A 14832-nucleotide genomic window follows, 5' to 3' on the forward strand; every position below is an offset into this window, starting at 1 on the left:
AGAGTGCTGACAGCACTGTATTGACTCATCTTTCATTCTAACATATGGACCCAGGGCTGTAGATTCATGGCTGTGACTGCTGACTGACAGCCACATCCTTAGTGCAAAAAAGATAATTAAACATGCAACAGAGGAGCAGAGAGTCCGAAAGAGAGAAATAAATAAATAAAATCACACCAACACTGCAGTATTCATCAACACACAAACTGGAACTGCCCACTGATCCACACACAGACTTTAGGGATGATCCCCCACCAAAACAAAGATAGGAAAAGTAGAAAGACACTTACTTTACTGTAGAGACTGTTCCAGTTGTGATGGAGTCTGTCTTGGAGAAGGTTGATTTCAGGTACTCAGGAGTGTTAAATGGCAATGAGACAGACTGTTCTGGCCCAGCCACAGGAGTGCTGCTGGGGGTACTGGTGAGGGGAGCTGGGGCCAGGCTGGGTGTTGGAGCTTTTACTGGAGTAAGCTTCTGAATGTTCCTCACATCATACTTGGAAGGCCGGCCTACCTTGCCTGTCTTGAAGGCAATGGCTCCTCCCATATCTGGGCTTCCTTCTCCAGGCTTGAACAGATGCAAGTACTTGACATTTTCTAGGTCGTACTTGGAGGCCTTCTTGTAAGTGTTGCCATTTTGTGGCCTGATGCTTTCACCCGTCTTCAGCTTCTGAATGAAGAAGTCGTATTTGGAGGCCCGTGACATCAGGCCCTGCATCTGGGAACTGCTGGGAGAGGGCAGTGGCAGGATGGTGGCTTTGGTCTCCGTCAGCATGGAGGCATCTGGACCTGGCACCCGAATGGGCTGTGCCAGCACCGAGGAAGTTTCTTTGCCCAGCTTGGAGCCCAGCTCCTCGGATTTGGCCAAGTGCATGGGCCAAGAGAGCTGCTCTCCAGCTTTCAGTTTGCGGATGTACTCCTCGTACTTGGAGAATCGGGCTCGTTTGCTCATGGCATCCTCCCCAGGGAGAGAGGCTGCAGTGGCAGTGGCCTCTGAGGTAGCAGCATTCAGCTTCTCAAAGCTGATCTTTCGGGCCAGCTCATCCCTCATGTTCTGATCGTCGTAGCCAAACATGCCCAGGAACTCATTCATGGTGGTGGCAGCGTAATCTCGCAGCGATGAAGCTTCCCCTGCAGAGAACCAGAGGAAAGAGTCAGGAGAGGCATTGATTGTTCTGCCCATAGCAGCACAAGTAGAGGGGAGGGGGAGTAAAGGGAGAGGGGAACATGATCTACTGACGTTTGGCTCACTTGTTAGGTTTTACGACTCTTAAATTAATTTGTTTAAAAAAAAAAAAAGTAATTAATACTGGGGTAAAATAAAAAGAGTTCATCAATGCCAGGAAAATCAATTTCCTAAATGTTCTAGCCGATGGCTTTTCAGTACATTAAACAAAGTTTCATAAATGTCTCTGCACTCTTGCCTTGGCCTAATATGAAGAAAAAGTAATTTTACTGGAAGTGAGACCAACGCCAATATGCCGAGGTTTGTACAGCTCTGTCCTTGTGTGGCAGGAGGTGCACAGAGGAGAGACAGGAGGGTGTGAGGGGGACAGAAACATGGGAGATCTTCTGGGGGTGCTGGTGACCAGTGGGGCTGAGAGCAGGGTGTGTAAGGGATGAGGGAGCAGGAGAAGACAATGTATAGGGTGAAGCTGGAGGGCAGAAGGGAAAGGTGTGGAGAAGAGAAGGAAAGCAGCAGAGGTGGAGATGAATGGAGGGGGGGTGAAGGCTGTGGGCATGAAATGTTTGGCAGTGAGGAGTGGGGGGGAAGGAGTAGAGAAAGACAAAGACAGGATGGTTCCCCATAGCTGTTGCAGTCCTACCCTGTCAATTTTGTAAGACTTCTTTTTACCCAACTTGCTCCCTTCCTTCCCAATGCCAATGACTGGAGAGCTGCTACTCTCCAGGTGAAAAGGGGCCACAGTATGGGCTGTGAAAAGCTACAGGGAGCCTCCTGAGCAGCCAGGAACAGCTTCCAGTAAGACATCCATGCAGGTGCAAAGGGAGTAATGAGCAGCAGTAATGATGTAGGGGTAGGAAGGGTTTATTCTACCTGATCACAGGGAGGAAGAATGAGAAAAAGCTGACCTTCTCTGGGTCCCTCTCTCCTTCCCTCCCTCCCCTGCTCCCTAAGGCAGCTTCACAGGCCACCAGGAGGGGAAGAACACACATCTGGAGGTCACCCAATATCAGTGTAAAGGAGGAAATAAAGATTGCTCTGACGTGCCAGCTTGGACTCATTTAGGCTTCAGTCTGACACAGTGCTCCTCCTCCTCTCCCTCTTGCTTTCTGCTGCAGAGTAAAGATTTACTGCATGCAGGAGTCCTTCAAACCTCCCTCGTCATCTCTTCCAATCACTCACTCCAGCTCTCATGGGTAAGCACACTTCTTCACAGGGAGCCAGCACAGGCAGGTACTGCCAGCAGAAAGGAGGTGCTGAGCACTGAGTCCAGCTCAAACCAAACCAACACAGCCTTGAAAGACAGTGGAAAAGGAAGGCACCAAGACACAGCCACAGAACAGGTCAAGAGATCCAAAGCACGAAAATAGAACCCTAGATTTGGGGGATCTGGCAGTGATGCCACAGACACAGGATACACCAGAACACCTCTATGTGGACAAGACCCTGGCAATGAGCAAAGTCAAAGCTGAGCAGCCATCAGCTTCCATAAATCAGTTTCCTCACTTAATCTCATGGCTCAGTATTCATCTTAAAGGAAGTTAAATGCAGTATCATGCCCCACAGTGTCTGATAAATACACTTGTCAGGAGGAAGCCACAAGGAAAGGCTGCATTACTCCATCCTAGGATCATTTCACCTGGGCTTCCCTGCTTGGCCCTCTCCTGTGTCCCCTCCAACATCCTCCCAAAGCCATCAAGTTCCTCTTTCACACGCAGATATATTAAATAATTTTGCCTTGCAATTCTTTTGACCTCTTCTTTATTCTCCACCTCCATTTCAGTGTAACCCTATGACCCAACAGAAGTCATCAAACCCATGAAATCCCTACTGAGCCCAACGCTTTCCTCTTTCTGCTAAATCCACTTTCCCTGGTTGGCTTTTTCTCTCTTTTTGGACCTGTAAAACAATCCTTCAGTATCCTTCACAATGCCCTGACCTCCAGCCACTGCACAGAGAGACTCTAGCCAGCCTGTGCCAAACTGCAAGGGGAGAAGAATACCACAGAGAGGATCTGATAAGAAATTAAACTACTGAGTGTGATTTTTAATAGCTCCAACAGCTGCCCTAAAAGCCACCCAACCCCCTTCCTTCTTTATCCTAACCTGCAGCAGACAAAGAAAGAGGGGAGACCTTTCCTTTCAATACCACATCTCTAATCAGTTTTGCAAATCCCAGCTCAGTTCAGGTCCCACATATATCACAAATCCAGGGAGGGAATTCAAGGAAACCTAACATTTTCTTTTAATGCTGGAGAAAATGAAACACTGTTGGAAAGCTGCTCCTCTCAGACTTCTCACACCTGGTCTTGGAAAGCACCTTTGGTATCTGTGTGGCAAAATCTCAATAGGTGCAAACAAAGAGGTGCAAAACCCATGACCCCAGGAGAGGGGGAGTTTTTAAACCCTTTTTTGAGCTTTGCAGTCTGAGCTTTAGGTTTCATCACCCTGGATTTTAATCCGAAACACCTTGTAGTCTGTTTTTCCTTTGCTCAAATTTGCTTCCAAGTGATCAAAATATTCTTTCTGACCAACAGCTTTGCTGGTGCTGCTCAGTTTTCCCTCATCCACCTTGGAGATGAAATCCTGGCCCATTCCCACTCCTAGCACCTTCACCCATCCCAACATGAGCCCACCAGCACGTCCCCTAAAGCCAAGACAATCTTCACTTACTTGCACAGCACCTAACCAGAAGGCCAGAGGCTCCTCAAGTGGAGGCACCTTATGGAAGGCAGCTCTCACCACAAAGATGGTATGAGACTCAGCCAACTCATTTCACATTTCCAAACAGCAGCAAAGAGGTAATTATTAGCACTTAACCCACAGAAAACTCTCCCCAGACCCTCACACGGGCAAAAGTGAAACAGGACAGTGATTGGGAAACAAATCCCTCTGCAAAGTGCACAGCTCTGGAAGGCACAGGAAGCACTGTCCCTGGGTTTCCTCCCCCTCCCCTGTGATGCATTTTTCTCTCTTTTTTTTTTTTTTTGATGTGATAATAAAAGTGCTCCCTCTCCCCTTGCTGCTGCTCTCCATTTGTGGGCATTGCCAAAGAGCAGAGATCTGTGTGTCTCAGAGCAGCTATCATATCACAAAGGATCCGAAGCTAGCAAAAAAGGGGCTAAAAATAGCCTGCAGCAGCACACTATATATGGAAGGAAAAGCAAAACAGCCCAAATGGAGTGCAAGGTCTGGATACTGGGGGATGGGATATCCCAGCCTGGGCTCTGCCCTTTATTCTGCTTGGGAGGGAAAACATGTAGGCTTGGGGGCTAGAGGATAATGAGGAAGAAACTGGCACTCATCATGCAGCTCTCCCAACTGGAGTCTCCCTAGGAAATTATGAAAAGAAGAACCCCCCTTTGTTGAAAACAGGTCCAATATTCCCCTATATAAGTGACTCAGACAACAGGCTAAGAAAAGAGAACTTTGAAATTTGTACATGGGAAAGCTCCTGGTGAGTACTTAAGCCCAGTATGTAGCTAACAGGCAGAGTAAAGAACATGGGGCTGTGCAGGAAAATCTCCCTGGGTATGAAAGATTGTGGAAAGGGATCTGTCAGAGGCTGCCCTGGGAAATCTAAATGCTATATAAAATGTGTGTATGGGTCAGTGTGCAAGAGAGGGGGGGCAGATGAAGAAACATATCTGCATGTCCAGATCAGGTTCTGATACCCATCTCCTGACAGACACCAGGTTTGTGACTCCTGGACATGTTTCCTAGCTGTACCAAAGCACACAAGGCAAGGCTGACCACTGACTCATTAGTTTCTTGTTTCCCAGGGGTGGCTCAGAAAAAAAACCCCAGAGATGCCATCCATGCATGATCCCCATCTTGTTTCAAAGCATGAGGATTGAATAGTATGGACTAAGTCTCTGCAAACTCCTGCTTGATGCACTGCAAGCTTCACTGACCCTGGAAGGAGACAAAGGTAGCAGGGATTTGGCATTAGGCTACAGGAGGTGCTACGAGTCCCATGCTTCAAGTCCCATAAAGCAGGCTCTGTGTGAACACACCACGACTCCCAAGAAGCAGGAACCCTTCTGAGTCCCAAATAATTAGGATAATTTTCCCCACTGATCAAGCTAGATGTAGGAGCTGGTTTTGTGTGTGGCTCCTGCTTTTTTACCCAACTTTCCAGCTGATCAAAGCAGCATTCACTTAATCTGAAATGCCAATGAGCACTGCTCTCTCTGTATCCCCTGTGCACTCAGAGGGAGCAATGGGCACTCAGAACCTTCAAAACTGAGTTCCTGTTATGCCTCCCCCAAAGCAGCACTGATGAGGAGGGCAGAGCTGTACTCCCCTCCCTGGACCTGACTGCCTCCTGCTACCCCCCACCTTTAAGAGAAAAAACCACTCCTGTGTAGTATAGACAATTCCAGATCTCACTGGAAAACACTTAACTTCAACCCAGTAACACCAGGTCTGAGAGGATTCAGTGATGAGCAGCTTAAAATCCATTTTCTGGAACATTGACAGAAACAGATAGAAGAGGAAAAGAACTTTGTCCTTTCCAAAGCAAGAGATGTTTCAGTTTGTGCTTTCCAAGGAAACGTTGCAAACGATATTTACAACAGGGCTCTTGAAACAGATGCTCAGGACCAGGCAGCACGTCTGTTTGCAAGTCAAATCCCGTGTGGCTGTACATGTAAACTGGACCCCACGTGTGCCATTACCTGCCTTAAACATTAATGAGTATTCAGCCCCCCATGAATGCCCATTTTTTGCACAATCCTTTGACAATGCAGCCCTACAAAGGCATTTTACTGACAATTCCTATCCCCGGTGAGAAACCTCAATTCCTTTTCTTTTTCTCCAGTATGCAATTTTTATTTTATTTTTTTTTACATTTAAGTTCCCCTCCTTTTAGCTTTTGTAGCAAATAAAAGCTGAAAATGGGGGCGAGGGGTGGGGAGAATGAAAACAAACTAAAAGCAGAGTCCAGGCACAATCACCTTGTGTCTGGGAACGACAAGGGCTTTCCTATCAAAGGAAACTGAAGGTCACACTTTTCCTCATTGATCTTGCAATGTTTGTTAATTACTCTGTCACTGATGTGGCGAAGGATAATTAAACAGCTCTGTTTATATCTTATATGCATAATTATGTGCGCTGCCACTGAACTCGTGAAGACGAGAGAATGTGCCTCTCCAGAAGGGGAACGGACAGACGGAGATGAGTTTCAGCTGCATTATTAACAGGAGGAGGAAAACACGGGCACACACAAAAGGAGGAAAGTTTGATGGATTCACCAAGTGCTGAGATCAAGGGAGGGGTGCGTGCAGGTGGAGCAGATTAAGGGGAGATCTTTCAATTACAGATCCAATCCAGCTGAGTGACAAATTGAGGGAGGGAGCTGCTCTGCCCTAATGAAGAGAATTCAATTTACCCCTAAGCTTATACCAAGGCTCATGTATGCCCCCCCCAAAAATCAATCTGGGGGGAACCTGGGTATCAGAAATGGGAAGGAAATTCAGCTGGGTCTTTCCCCAACATCTCTTGCTGAATTCAAGTTCTGAATGAACCACAAAAATAAGGTAGAAACTACCAGAAAATAAGACATACACACACAGCCTGGGGTAAAACAAATGCATTCAGGTTGGCATCCCAGATTGGGGGGGACACAGTTTGGAACCAGGAGTTTATGGGGGAAGATCTACCAAGGGATCCAGGGTCTGGAAAAACCCATGCAGCCACATGCACCCTAACAAACCCCCTCTCATGAAGGGGAGGATGAGGCTGAGGCCCAGACCCGTGGGGGCCGCACACCCTCACACCCTCCCCGTGAGGGAGAACCGCACCATGGGGGTCCCCCCTCAGCCCGGGGTGAGGGGACACAGCAATGGAATGGGAACACCACAAGTTGGGCACTGGACAGCTCTGTCACGGGCTCTTATCTATCACCAGGAAAGGGAATCTGTGCCTGCAGGCCAGCCCGGGCCCAGGCACAGCCTTAGGCTGAGCTGACTGCCCACACCGCCGCTCCCCACACCTCCGGGGCCACGGCAGAGGACGCGCGACCTCCCCGGCTTTGCCCTGGAACCTCTCGGCCTCCCTCCCCGCCTCCCCTCCCGCCCTTTTCCCCGGGGGACGCCGCCATCTCCCACCTCTTTCCTCGGCAGCTCCTTCCAGAACCATCGCCCTGGCCGGGGGGGGGGGGCTGCCGGCTCCCACATCCTCAGGGGCGGGCGGGATGGTGGCCCCGAGCCCGCCGCTCCTCGCCCCTGCCCGGACCTGGGGTCCCCGAGGGGCCTCAGGGGGCTGTGCCGGACCGGACCGGGAATGGTAGCAGGGGAAGAGGCAGGGTGCCGAGCACCGACCTGCAGCAGGCTGGAGCGCACACTGGGTCACTGAGACTGCTGTGGTCAGCGCTCACCTCGGGGTTAATTAACCCTGCCTGCGATGCCACATGTGTGCGAGTGCCTGCACACTGCCCCGCACCAGCAGCAGGTGTGTGTGACCGTGGGGCACAAGGGCACCCTCTGCTATTTTTCCCCCTAACGAAGAAATGGATGAGGAGGAACCCAGCAAACACCTGCAGCTGAATGGTGTGGTGGAATCCATGGGGGAAAGGTCTGCTCTACCAAGGGGTGGTCTGGGAAGAACCATGCATCCACATCCACCTTAACAAACCCTCTTGGGAAGGGGAGAGGCAGAGGCACACTCAGCATGGTCCCACAAGCAAAATGCCAGGCTAGCAAGGGGATTGAGGCTTTCGCCCTCCTCAGCTGCCAGATACAGACAGCATGGACACGCAGCAACAGCTCTTGTCTGTCCCCCGGAAAACCAACCATGAAGATGTGCAGATATCCAAGGCTTACCTGAGGCCTTGGAGCCCGTCTCGCCACTGGAGGACCGGTACGCATCGTCCTTCGAGGCTGGCCCATCTGAATCCCTGTCATCCAAGAAGTTGCCATCCTGCGAGCTCCTCAGAGCGTCCGCTTCATCCCCGTTATCTTCCTCATCACTGCAGCCCTTGGGCTGCACCATGTACACCCCTTCGGGGGGCACCTCCGCGCTCTCCGCGCCCTTACATTCCTTGCCCTCCGCTCGCTCCAGCAAGGGCTCCTCGTTGTATTCCCCGTTCACCCACTTCTCAATCACCTCCCTCCTCTTGTCCTCCTCGATCTTCTGCACGCGGCTGAGTCCATCTGCAAACTCTGTCCCCAGGTCCTTGGTCCCGGGCTGAGGCAGGTCCTTGTTGCTGCTCTCCCGCTGCGGCCCTCTGTCCGCCCGTGCCTGTTCGGCTCCCCCGTGGTCGCAGACGACCTGGCGGCTCAGCTTGGCACAGATGGCGTTCAGCTTCAGGCCGCCTTTGCGCTTGGCAGCCATCGTGGGTTTTCCTGAGGCTGCGTCAGTGCATATAGTTCTTTCAGCTGGGAAGAGAGAGGGGGAAGAAGAAGCAAGGAAGGGCATTAGTAGGATCAGACAACTCCAACCCCAAGAGCAAATGGATGGGCCCAACCCAAGGGGTCTCCAGGCGTTGGTTAGTTTCATCCTCTGTAAGGTGGGACTGTCGTCTGGTCATTGAGCTCCAAGTGGAAGCCCAGCCAGGAGACCCCAGTGAGGCATGCTCTGAACCTCTGGTACCAAAGGATGTCACTGGCCTCAGGAAAGAGGCACATATTTATTCTGGGACTGGACTGGGCTCAAAAGTCCACAAACATCTCAGGCAGGTGAACATGGCACAGTTCAGCCTTTGCCCCTGTCTCAGGCAGGATATGAAGTCTGCTAAAAGCCTGACTTGCTCTCTCCTCCAGACTGCAGCTCCACCTGCTCTTAGGTCCCCAGCTCCATCCCAGATGTGCTGGCAGCCAAAACCACACCAGCTAGTAACTGCACCCAAGCACCCACAGCAGGGAGAACAGCTTCCCAAACCTAACCCTGGGAATGATGAGGAATTCATTTAATGGGGTTCATGAATATTTCAGAGAAGACAACCAGTATGGGTCAGAAAGAAACAGCACAGAGGACAGGAGCCCCGGAGAGTGCATGCACTGGAGCACCAGACTGGTGTGTGGCACTTGTATGGGAGAAAATTATCACCTTGGGTTGGTCTCAGTTGATCAGGCCCCTTTGCCTGCTCACTCACTCGCTTGCTCTCACACACACAGGAAATTCTGCTCTCACACTTCCCAGCACAATCAGCTAATTAGTGTGGGTTTGTTATTTTAATGTAGTTTATTCATACGTGACAGTAAAGGAGGGATGAGGGAAAGTGGGGGGGAGAAAGGAGGAAGGTAAGGTCTTAACTTCAAGGTCATGGAGAATCTTGAACTAAATGGTCCCTATCTGAGCCAGTTGCTTACTTATTGTACCAACAATTAACAAGATTCAGACGCAAATAAAAGCAAAAAGCTGATTCTAAAGCAGCTCCGATGTCTCATTTCCCTCTTTATTTCTGATACCTCTAAGAGACTCTCAGAAGGGTTAAAGATGATCCCAAATCAAGAATCATGCACGCAGCCTGGTTCTTTGCTGAGCAAACCCAGTTTCCCAGGGTAAAATGCCTGCTGGACAAGCACACCACTGGAGTTACTGTGGGCATACTGCTGGATGTCCCTCCAAAATGTGCCCTGGGACCTCATGCATGCTGAAAGAGGGGCCCATCACCTGGAGAGCAAAGGGAGACCATGTCCAGACATCAGATGGTGAGAATGGGCTCTTCCACTGCACAGGAGTCCCTCGTGGCAGCTCAGCCCACACCTCCCTGTCACCAGCACAGAGGTGCTGCTCCACAGAAGCACAGTGAGATTAATCAGACCCCCTACAATGCATCCAGAAGCCACCATGACAGCCCCTAATCCCATAACATGACAGCCCAATACAAACAGACTGAAACTTTAGACCTGCTGTCCAAGAGCCAGAGAGTGGCTGCTTAGCGTAAACTCCTGACAGCTTCAGACACGCTTCCATGTCAAGGACTGCAAGAAAAATACCCACCCCCAACAGAGACATCTGCCCCCCACACAAAGGGAGGCAAAATGTACTCCTCCACTTCCCAAACGCCCACCCCCCCAGCACTAACACCTCCGTGCAGTCAATGCTGTCACAAAGGGAAAGCACACGATGCCCCCAAACACAAACCTCCACCCCTAGGAATCACAGCAGCTGACGAGCTGTGTGTATGCACACTCCATAAATGCAGCCACACACGTAGGGGTTAAATAGTCCCATCTCCCCAAAATACATTCCTCTGCATCTCCCCCTTTCACACATTCCCCCAACACAGCCACACGGTCCTCACGCATACAGATGGGCACGAGCAGATGCCCCTCAAGCTGCAAAAGTCTCCGTGTGCTGGCACCTTCCCTTCCCATCACATTCCCACTCTATTTAGGGCAGCAAGCGAAGGCCAATCCCAGGCGCAACTGGTACCACAGAGGGAATCTCAGGAGGCTGCTGTGAGCTCCAGCTGGAGCCTGGCCAGGACACCTCCGGCTCCCGCCTGTATGCTCGGGCGCGGGGCCAGCGGAGCGGTGGCCGCAGTGGTCCAGGACGGTGCCTCCCGCGCGGTGCGGGACCTGCCCGGGACCGGGGCACTGGGTCAGCCCTGAATCCCCAAGCACTGCCTGGTGATTCCCCGGCCACCTTCTCAGCATCCCCCCCCTCTCCCCAGCCCTGCCGAACTGGTGAGATCAGCACCGCTCGCAGCGGGAGCTCGCTGGGAGGCAGACACGCAGCGGCTCAAATCCTCGCTGCCTTCCCTCCCTCCCTTCTTCCCTCCCGCTGCAGTGAGGGTCGGTCCCATTATTCTGGTCTGGAGGTGAGCAGCCAAGTGCGTGCACCAGCCGGCAAATGAATATATAAATATTTATTCAAAGGAAAAGAGGAACAGACGTTCCCGAGGCTGCACTTGCCGCGTACGCAGCAACTCCAGGGAGCCTGCAACTCGTCTCCAATTCCTGCTCTTGCCTCCTTCCATCTCGCACACCCTGGCTTTGCCCCTCTGCCTCCTCACCTTCTGCCCCCCAGCTCCTGCTTTTTCCCCTCTGCATCTTTCCCATCCCTTCTCCTTGTGTTTGGGATTTTTTATTTTTTTTTTAGCACAGTAGTGCTGCTCTTTAACATCGTGCAAATCTTTTTCCAAAGTTTAAGTTACAAATAAAGCAAATTCTGAAAATGTACCTTTTCCCTTATTTGTGAAACTAACCCTGCCAGACACCTTCTGGAGATAGGACCTGCTCTGCAGTACCCAGGACTCTTGTGTACCTCCATCCCACCTATGCACACATGGTCTCAGGAATCAGAATTCCCAATTTCTTCAGCCAACCTTGCAACCAATTCTCTGCAAGCCTGAACAGATCATTTTATCTCTCTATTGCCCATATCTACATCCCTATCCCCCTCTTTTAGCCCATCAGTTTCCAAAGCAGAGGGTAAAATCTTCTGACAAAGGAAGGCTGAAGATGGCCATCAGGCCAGAGGGGACCAGAGCATCTGTGTTTCACTCACTTGGGCAGAGGGAGAGGAATTGAGCTGTTCAGTGAAGGACCCCTGTACCTGCCCAAGGTCAGGACAGCCAGGCAGGGAAGGACCCTCGAAGCCAGGCAGAGGCTCCCTCCCCCCCAGGCTGAGCTCCCCACCCCAAATCACCCCGTGTCTCCATCACACTGTTTAAAAGATTCCAGGCTAAGTAAACATCCCCCTTCATTTTCTTCGTCTAAATAGAAATGTTTTGATTTCACATCAATCTGAGGAAGCCGTTTATAACCTGAGCCTGTCACAAGGACTTTTCATCTCTGCCCAGGACAAACTCTCCCACATGCTCTATTTACACTGAGTGCTTCCTCTGAAAACAATGCCACCAGGAGTTTACTCCACTTGCCCCCTCCCCACACCCTGCAAGGAGACACTGGCTCCTTCTGCTCTACATCCAGCCCTGCAGCATCTGGAGAGGAAAACCTCCCTCTGAAGGAAAGCTTTGCCTTGCTGCAACCTCCAAGAGGGAGGACAAAACCCACTTTGCCATTTTGCTGCCTTGTCACCCCTTGAGCTTGCTGTGGACAAGCCCAGGCTGCTGTCCCCACTGTCCCTCTTTCCCTATGTGCATCCCTAGGCTCTCTCCCTCCAAAGCAGTGCTTCCTCACCCATCAGCTCCATGGTGGGTGCTGCCAGGTGGGGAGAAGAGGGGCTGGGGGGAGCACACACATGTGGGGACAAAGATCTTTGCAGCAGGAACAGAAAGAGGCATCCCAGCCGAGGGGCAAACTGTGCTGCAAAGACCAAGTCTGGCTTTTTTCTTTTTGCAAGAAAAAGAGCCAAGGTCTGGCTTGGGCTGGGGCCTGTGGAGAAACACACCAGGGCAGAGGGGTGGAAGGAACCTGGCTGTGAAAGAGAGGGGTGTGGGAGCTGGATGAAGCAGCTGGCAGGGGTGGAGGGGTTCTGGTTGTGCAGCAGGAGCTTAATGGTGTGGGGAGTGCTGGAGGTGCAGGGGGGACCCCCCACTGAACGGGGCAGGGGCTGAGGAGGGGCAGGAGGGCCCATGCTGTGGGGAGAGGGGTGCTGGCTGGGGAGGGACAGCGTGCTGTCACTTCAGAGGGGCCGGGTACATGGAACAGATGGAGCTTTCATATTCCTATTGAAGAGTTTTAAGCCCAGCTGAGCAGCTCCGTTCAGGAGGGAGGTCCCAGTGCCAGCTTTCCAGGAGCTGCAAGCTCTCATTCGATTAATTATTAACAGCATTATTTGGGGCGGGGTGGGGGAGGGAAGGAGGACAGACATGCTGCACAGTCCTGTTCTTTTTTAACCACTGTGCTGCAGGCTTGGCTGGAGAGCCTCTGGTCTGCCCAGGAGCCCCAAGCCGGGAGGGCAGCACAGCTTGCTGGCGTGGGGCTGCTCCACACTGGAGTCTCTTCACACTTGAGCTGCAGTCCTTAAGACAGAGCCAAACCTTCACAGCAGAAGGCTGCTGGGGCACTGGGAACATGCTTCCCCGGAGCAATGCCATGGCAGTGTCCAGCCACATGCCAGGAGGAGGCAGGGAAAGCAGCCAAACGCTCAGCCCCCTCCAGAAAACATTTCCCTGACGACGCGTGCATTATCCCAGGCAGGGCCAGGGCAAAAGCAGCAACAGCCCAGGCATGGCCCACAATGTGTGAGAGTGGATTTAGTGTGTATATTTTCCTCTCAGTTTATCAATAAAACATTTTATTGCTTTTAGCCCAGGAAATGACCTTGGATTAGTGGATGCTGTCTCTTCTGGCTGACCTTGGGGAGTTCACAAAGGCTCTTTAACAACCTCCTCTGCCCTGCAAGCATGGATCCCGCCTGCGCCTGTCTGCGTGAAGCCAGGGAAAGCCCTGGGTGTGAAAGTCGGACCTGACAGGCTCCAGCTCAGCACTGGGCAGGGAGGAGAAGGAGAATCAAAGACGTGGGAGGAGAAACGAAGCGAGCAGCCGGGGCGTCCTCAGCAAAGCGCTGCCAGCTGCGCTCCCGGCTTTCCCATAGCCAGGAGGGCTCTCCCAACACCTCCCATCCAGAAACCAGGGAGAAAAGCTGGGGACTAAGCTCGGGTCCCCATGGCCAGAGGTGGTCAGAAGTGCAGCCTGCCTGCATTACCTTCTCCTGCCTGCCACCCTGGCATCGCCACCCACACTAAAAGCCACTTCTCTCCTTAATTTCCAGCTCCCAAAACCTTGGTTCAACCCTGGCCCAAAGGGGCAGAGCCCAGTACCAGTTCCCTTTGCTCAACCTTCTCAGGCACAGGGTTAAGCTGTAATTTTCTGCTGACAGTGAGAGGCAGCGTACAGAAACCAGCATATAGAAACCAGCATATAGAAACCACAGTATAGAAACCAGCATGGGGCAACAGAAGAGTTCCTGAGAGAAGGAGAAGTGACTGGTGATGCTGGTACCTGGCACTAGGTCTGCTGGCCAGCTGCTGGCTGCTCCTGTTTCCCACTTGGCTGCTCTGGTGCTGCTGCAGAGGTTTCTCCAGGAGAACAGCTCATAAACACGGGGAACCCCCTTTTCCCCAAAGAGAAAATAGCCACATCATCTCTGGATGGTGTGTACTTTCACAGCAGAAGTGTCATTATGGAGGGAGGGAATGGGACAGGGGAATTTTCCTCCTCAAGGGAACAAACTACAAACCAGTGCAAGGTCCCTGCACAGCACAGGGCAAAGCCTGCAAGGCTGCTGCAGCAAAAGGCACAATCCTCCTCCCTGCCTTTACCTGCTAACACAAGCTTCCCCTTCCAGCCATGTCCTCCCCTGCAGTGTCCTCTAGGACTGGGCACTGGGGGTTCCCAACCTCTCCTGCCAACACCCCCAGCTCTCCCAGTGCCACTCCTGGCATTGCAGCCACCGGGGCTGCACCCTGGCACAAGAGTCGTGTCCGCCCCAGCACACTCCCAACCCCCAGGTGTCCATTTCCTCCAGTCATGTCCTCCTGAAAAGCGAGCCCTAAAGTGTTAACAGCGATGGGTGAAATGGCACAGCAGATTGCTACAATAAATAATTTACTGATATTTATAAATATTCAAATCAGCAGGCTTCAGAAATTGAAAGGGGGGGGGGGCAGAGCTGGCGGGGAGGAGGGGTGTTTAGGGAGAGATGGGGGGGGCTGACATTAATTCCCAGGCTCTCCAAATTCATTTGAGAACTGTTTCTCATTTCAAACAAATATTAAATCTTTTGGTGTCA

At 51.8% G+C, this 14832-nt stretch overlaps 1 protein-coding gene across 12 annotated transcripts in view; it reads right to left on the reverse strand.

Moving 5' to 3' along the window:
• Positions 1-14832, reverse strand: part of CASZ1 (castor zinc finger 1) — a 200217-nt gene that overhangs the window by 40417 nt on the left and 144968 nt on the right. For all 12 annotated transcript variants that reach the window (XM_071767104.1, XM_071767105.1, XM_071767110.1 and 9 more), the window contains 2 exons: positions 8007-8561; positions 291-1131 (listed from right to left, as the gene is read on the reverse strand). In XM_071767104.1, coding sequence (XP_071623205.1) covers positions 291-1131; positions 8007-8561 — 1396 coding nt within the window. The remainder of the gene's footprint in view (positions 1-290; positions 1132-8006; positions 8562-14832) is intronic.

The sequence above is a fragment of the Heliangelus exortis genome, chromosome 23 (assembly GCF_036169615.1).
Source record: "Heliangelus exortis chromosome 23, bHelExo1.hap1, whole genome shotgun sequence".
Taxonomy (NCBI): Eukaryota; Metazoa; Chordata; class Aves; order Apodiformes; family Trochilidae; genus Heliangelus; species Heliangelus exortis.